This window comes from Trachymyrmex cornetzi, unplaced genomic scaffold (assembly GCF_001594075.2).
Source record: "Trachymyrmex cornetzi isolate Tcor2-1 unplaced genomic scaffold, Tcor1.1 scaffold363, whole genome shotgun sequence".
Classification (NCBI taxonomy): Eukaryota; Metazoa; Arthropoda; class Insecta; order Hymenoptera; family Formicidae; genus Trachymyrmex; species Trachymyrmex cornetzi.
In genome coordinates this window covers 245,134-259,850 of record NW_017298354.1, presented here as the reverse complement: position 1 = coordinate 259,850, position 14,717 = coordinate 245,134, and the positions used below count along the sequence as shown (strand labels likewise).

At 32.2% G+C, this 14,717-nt stretch overlaps 1 protein-coding gene across 1 annotated transcript in view; it reads left to right on the top strand.

Annotated features, from left to right (window-relative positions):
• Nucleotides 1–13,198, top strand: part of LOC108763521 (proclotting enzyme) — a 15,520-nt gene extending 2,322 nt beyond the window's left edge. Inside the window, exons 2-8 of the mRNA XM_018511224.1 lie at nucleotides 5,321–5,395; nucleotides 5,687–5,989; nucleotides 7,187–7,511; nucleotides 8,079–8,293; nucleotides 8,541–8,736; nucleotides 11,576–11,847; nucleotides 12,834–13,198. Of these exons, the coding sequence (XP_018366726.1) occupies nucleotides 5,321–5,395; nucleotides 5,687–5,989; nucleotides 7,187–7,511; nucleotides 8,079–8,293; nucleotides 8,541–8,736; nucleotides 11,576–11,847; nucleotides 12,834–13,129 (1,682 nt within the window). The 3' untranslated portion in view covers nucleotides 13,130–13,198. The remainder of the gene's footprint in view (nucleotides 1–5,320; nucleotides 5,396–5,686; nucleotides 5,990–7,186; nucleotides 7,512–8,078; nucleotides 8,294–8,540; nucleotides 8,737–11,575; nucleotides 11,848–12,833) is intronic.
• The last annotated feature ends 1,519 nt before the right edge of the window (nucleotides 13,199–14,717 follow it).

The following is a 14,717-nucleotide window of genomic DNA, read 5'->3' as shown; positions in this document are numbered from 1 at the left end:
AATCCGAGAAGAAAATTCTTACGGTGTTCTTTTGCAAATTGCGTAATTAAAATAATAGTGACTGTATTATTGATAATGTTATGTCATTTTAAATGTTTATAGTTTCATAAATTAGTTTTCTTTACAGAATAGGATATATCTTTATTTATAGAATAGGAATGTTGGCATTATATTGCCTACTATGTCAGTTTTGGAGTTCATTTTTGCATAACTTATGAAAAACTTAATTATTGCAAAATTGTTAACAGTATTATAAAAATTGCTTATAGTATCTGAAGACACTTTTTACTTCGTATTTATGTTTTTGAAGTTGTATTTTTACCTTTTGTTTAAGAAATATTATCTAAAAACAAAGTGGTATGTCGATATCGGTAACCTTCCTCTATAATTATTTGTATTTCAAAATTTTTTGTACTTGCAATTATTTGTACTTAAAAATTCCATCGAGTAATTGCGGTTATCCTCAAATTTATTTGGAATTAAATTTCCGTAACGCGTATTTTATTTCATTTTGCTTCAATAAAACGAACGCGCGTCTCGCGGGAGTCGCGGGTCGAAGGTGGCCTCAATTACGGCCACCGTTCGTAAATTCCCCGCGCCTCGTGCACGGTCCGATTCTCACTTTCTCGGATTAGCCGGAGTTTGCCGTCGTCGTCGATTGTCTAACGATACCAAGATCCTGGTGACCTACTGACGGAACGAAGCCTTGCATGGCATCAGTTTTCTCATTTATATCTCGCAAAATAATTGCCATTTGGGACATGATTACTGCTCTCATTCACCTGTGGATCATTATCGGGATTCAGATTCCCAGTACCGAATCGACACGTCAATTTTTAGCCTAATAATAGTAGTGCGATCTTCACACGACTTATTAGTACGCGACACAGATTCGCAAACTTACGAAAACATTAACAAATTGCATCTAGCCGGTCGCACAAAAGTCGCATTGTTTCCCGTCGTTACAAACCTCAATTAATCCCAATCTAGGTGATCGTTAATTAAACCTAATTTTTTTACAAAATGTATGTGCATAATTTTTACATGAATAATTCTAACAATTCTAATTTTTTAAAAATAGATGTTTAATGCTCCTCATTCTCACTGCAGCTATCTTGGATTGCAATGTTAGAAGCAAAAAGAATATATACAGGAAATTATATTAAAATGTAAGTAATTTTTAATAAAACGACATTTGCAATCGACAGAATATTTGTAAAATGTACTGAAAACTCTCCGTGTATTCCGGTAATCAATAAATAACTTTATAACATATTTGAAATTGAATTATTTATGTCTGACCAGAAAACGAAACGAGCTGTACGACAAATGTCGAATCGAGATTAATATGAATTTATTCTATTCCGAGATAAAAGAGAAGTTTTCAGTAGGTATATTTTACAAATGTATTTTTTCAAATGTAAATATTGTATTATTGAAAAATGTTTTTATTCTAATATATTTCTCGCAAGAATTTTAATTATATATTTTCTTGCTCCTGATGTCATCAATTTGAAGATCTGTGATGAGTGATCAGTATGCCTTACAATTGAAATTAGTGTCTAAGACAGATTATATATCTTGCGTTCAAAATAGATAGTTATATTATTATTTAACTGCTTCTTTTTGTGTACACATAATATGTCTTCATATATATCTTACAAAAATTACAAAATAACATTTCTGAAATGAAAAATTGCGTGTCTTTTTTTGGAGAGGAAAGTGGATAGTCTCTGATCAAGGCTCGTAAATTGTCACGTCACGAACACGAACTCATCATTCGGAAATTTAAACATTGGCATACATCGCGGACACGTTCTCCTTTTTTCCTTATGCCATATGATGTCGCAAATAAAATTGCGGGATTCGTATAATGTATGTATCGCATACGCATACAACTTTCAGCATATCTGGGTTACTATGTGTAAGTATATATATTCTATACTCAACGCGAAATATACGTAAATATGTATCACAAATGCCGTACAACACAAAAAGATTCTTCGAAAGGAGTTGCGTTTTTCCTCATCACGCGAAATTCAGCCGAGATATAAGATCTAAAAGTAGCGGAATAACACATTTATGATTTATAAAATATTATGAAATAATTTAGACATTCATGTTGTCTCCATAATTGCTCAGACAAAATTCCTTTAGTCTACTTGCGGAATTAATTCAGAATATTCGTTCGAATAAAAAATTTTTTATGTAGAAACATATATGAATACCTATAAGGTAAAGCCACTAGTTGTAGATCACTCTTAAAAAAAATTTATATTTTTATCCAGAATGATTTCGAACAATTAATAAAATATTTAATAGTCATAAGTGATCATAAATTACATTATGGAGAATTTTATTTCATTTCGGTATATTTTATATGTTTTAATTTTAATTAAATGAAGTGATGGCAATTATCCACAATAGATTTAATTTTATCTGAGCACGATATAGATTTTTTTCGTAAAATCTAATACTATTTACTACCTCCTGTAAAAGCCATAAAGCAATCCTTATGGTATTACACTTTCAATGAATTTTTAAAGATAGTACGTATCTTTTAATAATATTTCGAATAAAGCTTTATAAAATATGTATAAAATATTTACATAACATTTCAAAAATAGAATAATAATTTATGATAAATATTTATCATAAATATTCTGTGCTGTTTGAGATATTCAATTATCACATATATTTTATTCATTTATCTTGGAATTTACAGTTACAAATTTTTTTTTTTATTTTTATGTTATCTGTTCATTTACTTCTGAATTGTGTTGACACTACCAGTGTCTCCAGATAATAAGAAACGTTAAATATCTTATGTAACACAAAATATTCAAATAACACAATCGCATTCAATTAATTCTCGGGTATGTTAAAATTTCAACACAAAAATTTTAGCAAGGTTCGATTTTAACACAAACGCCATTTTAGTTTTTTTACTGTGATGTTGTATGATCGGTCGAAGAGACGCGATGCAACTTCGACCCGCATGCCGCGAGATAAACAATCCTGATGTACGTAATCGGAGTGTCCTTGTAATGCTTGCAGCTGAAAATAAAAGGAGATCGATCCCAATATTATGCAATATTAAGTTCAAAAAATTTTCCTCTTGTTGCAAAAACGCGCGAGCCGTCTCTCTCTCTCTCTCTCTCTCTCTCACATAAAGCAATTCATAAGAGATACGAGTACACAGGATAATGCATCGATCTTATCTTTATACCATATAGATAAAAGCTCTATAAAAGATCATTTACATGTGCAACTAAGATTTGGAATAATTCCTCAAAGTATTCGAAATGCTCCGTTCTTAAATGCTTTCAAGCATATATTTCGCCATTACTTAACAGCACTTCTTAATTTGACTCCATTTCATATTGTGAAACACATTAATTTATCATTCAACACGTTAAAAAGCATTTTTTTCCTAATCTATACATACATTTACAAAATACATATACTCACGTATTTTATTTTATTTCTTTATTCGTCTCTATTATATAATTTTATTTATTATTGACTTTTATCGTTATATTTTCTGCTTCATATTTACTTAATGTAATTTACATTAGCTCTTGAGGAACTTGAAGAGACATGATGCTATAGCTATATGATAAAAACGATTCTATTCTATTGTTTCTCTTTCTCTTTTTCTCTCCACTTCTCTCTCTTTCATAGGCGAATAGGGATGGGGCAACGAAATTCTAAAATTTTGTTGAGTTCAGTCCTGCATTCCTCTTTTGATTTTCTAATCATCAGTAGAATGAGTGAAAGTAAACGTTACGGAACGTCATCAATTTCATGGTAAAGTGTAAAATTCGACGTTCAGTAGAATTCGAGGAACAGTGCGTGATTACAAGTGGGTTGCTCAAGAGAGTTATCACATTTAGTAGAATGTTTGAATCAGTGTAAAGCGCTTACTAATTGTAAATGCTGACTTCTGCTGAACGTGACTGTAAATGCTCTCACCGTCCCTACCTCTGTCCGGTGTTCATAGTCGATTTTTATATATTTAAAACACATTTTATATTTATGATGTTTTAGTACAGTCTTGAGATGTCATGAATCAATCAGAGAGCCGTATTAGCATCTTTTAAGACATTACTTATAAAACGGTCTTGAAAGAAAAGCGGACTATGAATACTAACTTCCGAGTCATCGAGAAACAAACTATCGTCCTTACCACGGCCGTATTTCTCTTCGATATATCCATGCAGCATGAATCAGTGAACGGAAGAAGAAAGGCACGCTTTCACGCCGAGTGACTTTCACCGTCGATAAGAGAAGGCCGCCGCTCTGAAACTAGTTCCGAAAAATCTTAATACTTCTACACGCCCGATCGGGACACGTAATTTTATAATTTTTGTTTATACATGCACCACGATATACTACCACTCTCGATCTCGTTCTCTCAAAGCTCTCGAGGATCAAAGAAAACGCATACATGCGTATTTACACTCATCTTCAAAAACATTCTTCTTTTACAATTGGGTCACGTGTTTGTGATCCCAAGACACGATTTGTATTCCTCCGAGCCTCTAATAGTAAGACAGCTACCTTTTACCTTTTTCCTTCTCTTTAGCTTTTTCTCCTTCTCTCGAGGAATCTCAACTTCTTTTTTAATACCATGGTCGATTAGAATTCTTAAAATTCTCTTTTCACGATGATGAATTGAGTTCAAGGAACCGAAACTATATATAGATCCGAATCGTAAAGATTCTGCCTAACGATAATCTCGGGATCATTGAAACATTCCCCAAGGCATACGTTTCTCATTTAAAGTGTCAAAAGATTTAATTGCTTAACATGCTTGACTGTTGTAATCGAGCATCTTATTGATTCGGACAATCGCCCGAAGCGCGATTTTTTCAGAATTTTTTATCAACTTTTTAGTACTGCATTTTCTTATTTTTACCAACACGAGAAAATACGGTATTAAAAAATTCTGAAAAAATTCTCAGAACTTTATGAGAAGAAAATAAATAATTTTTGTCTGTTGCAGTTTTTCTGTAAAGTTGATAGTATTTGAGTAAAAAATTATTCAAGACCAATATTTTGCAATATTTAGTAATTAATATCTTGTTAACTATTGCGAAAATTGCAAAATGGTAGAGGACTTTTCGACTCAGTTTAGTCCGCTCTATCTACACAGAAGTGATTGGCAAAAAAGGTCGGGACACCCTGTATATATAATTTATATCTTTAAATTAATAATATTAATTATGTAATGTTATACAATATATTGTTAATTATATTATTGATTATAAACATATATGTAATTCACGTAATAATTTACGTAATATCCATGTTTCAGGCGTGTGCATAATATGGAGTCTATTTACTAGTTCTATCTCGTACACCGAAGAAATCGTGCATTACCGCACTTACCGTAAGTAACTTTCGTTTCGACAAGAGTATCCTTGTTAACGTAAATATATTATATTATATCTATACGGCAAAAGCGTTATTATGTGACATAGTAAGTGTAATCAACGCATAAGAATTCCACAATTCTAAAAACTTCACGGAAATACGTTGCTTATAGCGATAAAGATAATGATCATGAAGATCAAAAATTGCAAAATGCTTCTGCTTCGCTGTTTAAACCTTTTCACGTATTTTTTTTTCTTATTACAACGATTCGATCGACTTTTGATTCACATGAGATAAAATCGCGCAGCGTATGGATACAGAAACTCGTACGTCTCGCCGATGACAGGATGGCACTCCTGGGATGCCTCGCCTGGACCGAGCAGATCAGACAAGCCGATGTATGCCCGCAGGGACACGCAAAGTCCATATACGCATCTGATGAAGATAGAGCACGAGCGTAGTGATCCTCTGGCAACCATCAGCGAGACCTTAGGCGCCTTGAACACCGTGGGCAACTATATCGTTAATATGACAAGAGGCGTCGAAACCTTGAATTATCCGCCGAAGGAATTGCCCTCAGCATTGTACACCATCTCCAAAAATATTTTGGGTAATATGGAAAAAATTTATATGTTAATTAGTTGGTAAACTAGTATATTAAATTACTAAGTTAATAAATTAATATATAATTATAAATTAATAAGGAATGGACAGTTACTTTTCAAAAGTAACTTACAATTACTTGTTACCGAGTAAAAAAAGTGACAACTGTTACCGTTACTAGTTACCGATTTTTAAAAGTAACTCGTTATAGTTACCGTTACTTGAAAAAGTAACTTTTCATTACTTTTCCGTTACTTTTTTAAAATCGACGACCGCCAATTGCAGCGGACGAATCTTATAGGGGCACTACCACCCTCTGAAGAAGTGGATGTTAATTACACAACAATATCCACCTTTTTGCCGTGCTCCTAGTGGAAATAAATCGCTGAAATCGTTGAAATCTTTATTAATTTGATAGATTTTAGTTATTTTAGCGATTTTAACTGTCTATTTCCATCAGAAGCACCGCAAAAAGGTGCATTGTTGTGTAGTTAACATCCACTTCTTCAGAAGACGGTAGTGCGCGGCAGCATTTTGCGGTTACAGATTTTGGGCCGTCATGTTTTCTTTCAGGTTTTTTTCTGGTTACAACCCAGTCAGAAATGATAACGGAATCGACATCAAATTGACATCGATTTGATGCTTTCGACGTCGAATCGATGTCGATTCCATTATCATTTCTTACTGAGAAATAATGAGTTACTTCCATTTCCTGTAAATTAATATATTAAATTACTAAATTAATATATCTTATTCATTATATCGATCAATTTCCTGATGAAAAAGTTTCATATTTAGCTATGACTGCGCATGTGCAATACCGTCTATTCCACATGCGCAATTATAGTTGAGTACAGATTAGAAAAGAATAAAGATAGGACCCAGTGAGAAATGACAATGAAATCAATGTCGAATCGACGTCGATTTGATGATTTCGACGTCGATTCCATTATCATTTTTCACTGGGGATGGAACAGAGAGAAAAGGGAGAGCGGATTGTGGTTCTCTTCTCTGATTAGTTCCGCCATTAATAGTGTACATACACACAGTACTAGTGCGGTACAATACTAGTGTGTGTGCAGCACCGTATGTTCCATCACATTCCTACCATGGGTGCGTTCCGAGTTACGCATGAAGCTAAACAATTCTAATATTTTTTTATATGCACACTTCTGAACACGAATTTCTTGAACCTTTTTTCCAGGCCGCAATGTGACGGATAGTATAGCGCCCTTAGTACGTGGCGTTGCATTGCCACTGAGGCAAACAATCACGTCTTCTACACAAGCGCCGTCGGTCCAACAACAACAGTCTGTGGAAGAACTTGTAAACAGAGACAGGAGAGAGGATTCCTCTCTATCCGCATGCACGACTGCTGACGGTGGATCCGGCAAGTGTCAGGATCTCAGCAATTGCCCGCAATTGTTACTCGATTTTAACAAGCTAAGGCTCTCGTGGTGCTTCAAGAGGCTAATTGTGCCAGGAGTTTGCTGCCCAGTCGACAAAATCAGCAATCCTTCTATTCCCAAGTAAATTCTTCATAAAATTCACGTCATTTTCTGTCTGGTCATCCGTTTTATTAATTTTAGGAGAACTTTATTAACATTAAATATCTTTTTCCCCGTGTAAAAAAGACTTATAATTAGAAACTTACATAAAATAATTTTATCTTTTTGTTATTCGCCGATTTTATTGAAATACAAAAAATAGTCTCTCGCCACCTCCCTGTTGATTATTTCTGAATCCGACAAAGAGCGAGATAAGACTGTTTGAATTTATCAAGTCACCATATTGGATCCGCCATTTTTTATTTCTATAATTCCAATTTTTAATTTCCTTTCAGCAATATGAAAACCTTTTGTCATATCCCTAAGACTCAAAAATAGCTGTAATACCTAAGCTTAAATGCAATGAATTAATTACTGATTTATAAATACAAGGGGTCATTTTTACTCTTAAAACTATATATTTTTACCGATATAAAATAATACATTCTACTATTTTTTACTACTCTACAAATCTACTAACAATGAGTTTCAATAAAATCGACGAGTAACACAAAGATAGGGTACTTGTTAGATGAATGAATATTGCAGTATCACTGGAGATGTATCCTCCGGGATTAACGTTGGACAATCTTCACGACCAACGAAAACCCCCACACCACGTCCGATACCGCTATACCCAGTGACATCCTCGACGACAAGACCTATAACGCATACTGTCCTGTCGCCAGTCCCGTTGGTCAACAATACGAGTGGCTTCGAAACAATAGCGACAATTGACAACAATTTTATTCAAGACGATGATGGTACTTCAGCATAATTTTTTGCATTAAAATATTGGGGTGATCCCGATTGATCACGGCTCGATTGGACACCACCAATCACAGCGACCGGTGCTTAGAAGCTTTGTAGTCTCAAGCGCTGTGAGTGGCTCGTGTCCAATTGAGCCGTGTCCAACTGGGTGCCACCCCTTCTCGTTAAATAGGTAGATAAATAGATATATAAAAATTTGTGAAAGATCTTTTTCGAAACAAAGAATACTGATCTGTCTAGAGTGCGGGATGATATACTCAGGTGGTCGGGGGCGAGTGGTCGGGGGAGAAGATGCGCCATCTGGTCGTTGGCCTTGGATGGCGGCGATCTTCCTTCATGGCTTCCGGCGAACGGAGTTCTGGTGCGGGGGATCGTTGATAGGACCACGCCACATCCTCACCGCTGCTCATTGCACACTTGATCAGCATCAGCGACCGTAAGCAACATTCTATCAACATTTAATCTACGCAAATTATTATTCTTTTTAATCAGAAATTAAAAAACAAATTTACAAAAAACAAGTTTACTCGGGTCTTTATCTTTTCATCTAAAAATTTCAAAATTTCCTTTAGTTAAAATTTTTATAAGAAATTCTTTGTATGTTCCCTTTATATTTATGGAAAACTGATTGCTCCACATAATTCTGCAGCTCAAAAACTATAAAAAAAAAAAACATTTCAATTCCTAGTTGGAGACAAAAATCGAGAAGTTTTCGTCCTTTAATAAAATTTCGATTAATTTGATTTTTCATTACATATGAAATTGATTATAGAACGAAATTTTAATTATATTTTGTTGAGAAGATAATTTTCTTTAATTTTGTTTAATGAAAAACAAATAACATTTTAATGAGAATCCAATGAAAATAAAATAAAATTTAAATAAAAAATTAACTTTGTTTAACGAAAAAGTAGGGAAATATCATAGAAATTGTAATAATTTTTTGATGAAACTATAACGAAAAAATTCAAATACTCTGTAATGACAAATTAACGACATTTTGTTGAAATTGTAACGAATTTTTGATGAGGTTGCAACGAAAATGCGCGAATATTTTGTAATGACAAATTAACGACATTTTATTGAAATTATAATGAATTTTCGATAAAGTTGCAACGAAAAAGCTCAAATATTCTGTAATAACAAATTAATGGCACCTTGTTGAAATTATAATGATTTTTTTATGAAGTTGCACCGAAAACGCGCGAATAATCTGTAACGACAAATTAACGATGTTTTGTTAAAATTATAATTAATTTTTGATAAAGTTGCAACAAAAAAGTGCAGGTGCTAGTATACCTGCGCGTTTTCGTTGCAATCTCATCAAAAATGTATTACAATTTCAACAAAATGTCGTTAATTTATCATTAGAGAGTATCTTCGTTTTTTTGTTGCAATTTCATCGAAAACTCATTACAATTTCAACAAGATTTTGTTTATCATTATATGGTATTTGCGTTTTTCTTTGCAACCTCATCAAAAATTCATTACAAAATGTCGTTATTTGGTCATTCCACAGCCAATACGCGGTACTGCCACCAGAAGGACACAGCGAAGTTCAATTTCTCCTAAGAAGAAAACTACTCAGCATACGATAAAAGGTGCAACATTATGAGACTTTTCACTGATAGTTTTATAAAATTGTTCCTTCCCAGCAAACACCAAATATAAATACATATAACGTAGAAGAAACAAATAATATAACAGATGTTACACTCTATTTATAATATAACTATATAACTTTACTTTATATATATAATACAACCGGGTTATGAAACTATTACATTGTTTCGTTATTTATATGTTATAATAAACGAACAGCAATATAACAGCATTCAGTGCATGTTATATAACAATTGTTTCGTTGATATTATATTAATATTATATAATTTAAATTATGGTTCTAACGTCGCGAGGCTCTGTGTCAGTCGAGCTTCGAGCTGTCGAGCGCGACAAAGTGCAACACGCATGACAATTTGTATTTTAATCATGAAAAATTACGGACAAATGAGTATTACTTGTGTTATAGAAGAATATTACTATATAGTAAAGTCGCTTGCATTACAAATTATATCAGTGCATATTAAAAACTGTTACATAGAATTAGTAAAGTTAAATGTAAAAGTGGTAATTGTTGAGTTTAGCCTTTACATCTCCGATATTGATTAAGTACATTCGACGCGTTTTTGCATAAAATGAACGAATTTGGTAAATAAATACCGCTCTGCCCCGTAATGGACCGAGATATTAATTGTTTACAGAGAAAATTATTCAGTTTAGGAAATCTGTTACATCGATGGCATAGACATGGACATGAAAACATTATGAAAGTCGCATATGTGACAAAATTGTAAACGACCCTGGAAATAAATCACTGAAAATCGCTGCAAGCATTAAAATCTATATCAGTTAATCCATTTCAGTATAATTCAGTTGAAATAGGTCAATTGATAAAGATTTTAGCGGTTTCAGTGATTTTCAGCGATTTATTTCCACCAAGCGATTTTATTTCTATCAGTGACATTAATATATTCATAATATATACATATATAATGTATTCAAAACAATTGTATGACAAAAATATAACACATTTTAACGTTTACACAACAAAAATATAACTATTATATAACAATCCATAACATTACATAGCAAGTACTATATAATGTTACATAGTCTCTGTTATTTATCTGAGTGAGAAATTACAACTAACGAGAATGCAACATGTTGCATCCTAGTTACATAATATGTTATATTCGGATTTATAAATGTTAAATTAATAGTATACAACTGCGTTTGCTGGGTTGAATACAAATTGTAGGTTCAAAGACGAATGTAAATGAGATATGCATTTTGAAAATAGTCTTTAGTTCTGTACAAAAATTCTGTACAAAAATTAACCTAAAATTTTAATTAAATTTTAATAAAATTAATAAAACATTACAGTGAATTTTATGTTAGTTTTGGAACATTTTGATCATTGATTTCATCCAAATTTCAATAAAATTTCATTAAAATTTTACCAGGATTTGCAAAAATTTTAATGAAGTTTTAATTTTAAAAAAATGGTTAAAATTTCAAAACGTTTAAGTCAAAATAAAAATGATTAAGTTGTATCGCTCATTTTGTATCAACGCTAATTATTAATATGTAAAACAGCACTTACAACCCATTCATATAATAAAACGCATTTATACAATTTTATTACTTATAATGCTTTGCCTCAAATATACACATTTTACGTAAATATTAAAAAAAATTTTTGATGGATATTACAGCTTCTCTGCTCGTCAGTTTACTGTGCGTCTTGGCGATATCGATTTGGAAAACGATGATGAACCCTCATCACCAGCGACTTATGCGGTAAAGCAGATTCACGCACATCGAAAATTCTCGCGCGCCAATTTTCACAACGACATCGCTGTCCTCGAACTCACCAGCCTTGTAAGAAGGTCGCCATATGTGATACCCATTTGCTTGCCACGGTTTCGTGGAGATTTGTTGGTCGGTACCAGACCAACGGTCGCCGGTTGGGGCAACACTTACTATGGTAATTGAAACATCTCAGACATCAGACATATCTTCTGATTATGACTATCATACTGTAATTTAAATTCTTGCCATATATCAATTTCATTATCAGAGTCACCAAAATATCAAAAATTGATCAAGTCGTTTATAGTCGTGATATAGGTTTCATTTGAATTTAATGAAGATTGGTATGGATCGTTCGGATCGATAGGAAAGAGCGGCGGCGCAGGCGGGACGTTCTGCATCGGAACACAACAAGCCTTTGAAATGGCGCTGCTTTTAAATTTCTATAACTCTTTAAAGAAACAGAAGATAAGAGGACTTAATATGTGCTCAAACATGATAATTTATCTCTTATAAAAGGTGTATGTACAATGTACGTAACATGTTCCATTTTAACTTACAGATACCAAAATATTATAAAAACAATACATTTAAAAAAAATGTTTCAAATACAAATTGTAGGATTTAAAGAGGGCTATCAGATGAGCTACTTACGATTTTGAATCCGGTGTTCACTTTGGATTCAATAAATTGTCTTCATTCACAATTGCCGAAATGTTTCAAAATAAAAACTTTGAACGCTATTTTGCATCTGTTGGAGAAAGTTTAGCGAAAAATTATCAAGAACAAAATTTCCTTATTTTTTCCAATAGAATATGAATTTGCAATAAAACATAGGAGTTTCTAGAAAAAAATCAATCTGAGCTTTATTGGATCCAAAGTGGGCCCCGAACCTAAAATCTAAATAGCTCATCTGATGGTCCTATTCAAATCCTACAACTTTTATTTAAAACATTTTTTTCGAAAATACATTATTTTCAAGGTATTTTAGTACTTAAATGAAAATGGGATACCCTATCTTACAGAATTAGTTAGGAATATATTTATTTTATGAAGTCAAATTAAAAATTTCCAATCTTAAGTTTGATAAACTTGTTTCCGTTCTTATATCTCCGTATTCTTAATTGTAATAATCATCGTAATCGTGATGCGGTATAATAGGTGGAAAAGACAGCGCCGTTCTACAACAGGCGGTCCTACCTGTGTGGAAGAATGAGGATTGCAACATGGCTTACCTTCAACCGATCACTAACAACTTTTTGTGCGCCGGTTATAGACAAGGCGGCAAGGACGCGTGTCAAGGTGATTCAGGTGGACCGTTGATGTTGCGGATTAAGGATCGATGGACACAAATTGGCATTGTCTCTTTCGGTAACAAGTGTGGCGAACCCGGCTATCCTGGAGTATACACGCGTGTTTCCGAATATATTGACTGGATTAAAAATAATATCAAGTGATAGAGTCACGCGGCAGAATCGAATATTTACACTATCGAGCAAAAGTATTTGTTCACCCCGATTTTGTATTTTTTCATATATCTAAATTCAGTTCTAAATCCACTATATTTTCTTTACATATGTATAAATTTTAAGCCACCAAACATTATTATTATTATTATTATTATTACTATTAATCTAACACATGGAAAAATAGAATTATTATATATCTGAAATTTAACATATAGATGAATAGAAAAGAGAAGATTGAAATTCACTCCTATTCATTTAATTAAAAAAGACAGAATGGACAAATACTTTTGAACACTATACAAACATGTATGTATGTGCTTCTGAAAAATAACGTATGTATAAATATATATGCATAAATATATTTTGATATATTCTGTTAAAAAAGATGGAACTGATATAATATACTGATATATTCTCTGTATATATAAAATTAATTTTCAAAATCATGTACATTTCCTGTGAAAAACAGGCCAATTAAAATATGTTCAAAATTTCTGTTTTTCTGTGAAAATAAATATTAATTTCTTTAAAAATCAGGAATTGATATTTAATTTTTTTTTAATTAATCTATTTTTTGCAGATTTATTTTAAAAGAGAATTTAAAGAAATTTGATGTTTTATGACTGTATCAAGATGCTTTGATATTTACGGATATTAGAGCATTTTGGATTTACGTTTCTTTTATATTATAGTTCTGAAAATTTAAAAAGTATTAGCGTACTCGATTAGATCATACAATAACTCAAAGAGAACGAGGAAATATCGCTTCTAATATATTCTAAGCAATTGAGAAGATTACCCTTCGAATTTTAGAAGAAGGAAAAACTTATTAATGTACAAAAAATTATTGATAGAAGTAGAAGAAAAGAAACAAGAATTACAAACGAAATTGAATAACATCGAATGTAAAAAAAACTATTCAAGAAGTATACATTCATTTTATCGAAAGTATTTTTTTTATTAAATATTAATTCAAATACTCGATTTAAATTGTCTATAATGTATCTTTTAGACAGATAAAAGGAAAATAAATTCAACAAAGAAAGAAATTGTCTGTTAAAGAGTTACAAGCGATTCAACAAATAAATATAAAATATCTGCAGAAACAAATCGAATAAAGATGCATTATTAACGACCAGGCATTCAACATCTGGAAAAAATGAAAGAATATGAAGCTGAAAGAAATGAAATTAATGATGTACACATAAATGCGAATACACATAATATTTGAAATATTCTATGTATTTAGCAATAACAATTATATACATGTTCACATAGGAAAGAAATATCTTATCATCAACTAAAGAAATCAGTGGAACTATCGATAACATTCGCCGACAGATTCAGTTCGCAATTCGACTCGTGGTTAGATCAGTTGGATAATGTCTTGTACCAAAAATATGAAAACGTCATCATTCAATATGATCGTTCTACTGTCAGCCTACTATTATGATGTCACTACGTGCAAGTCATGATACGTTAAACTAATTATTACAACAATTACATAATAAATCATTTTTCATCATTTAATAAAATCATGTCCATCACAGAACAAATTATACATTATAAATACTGA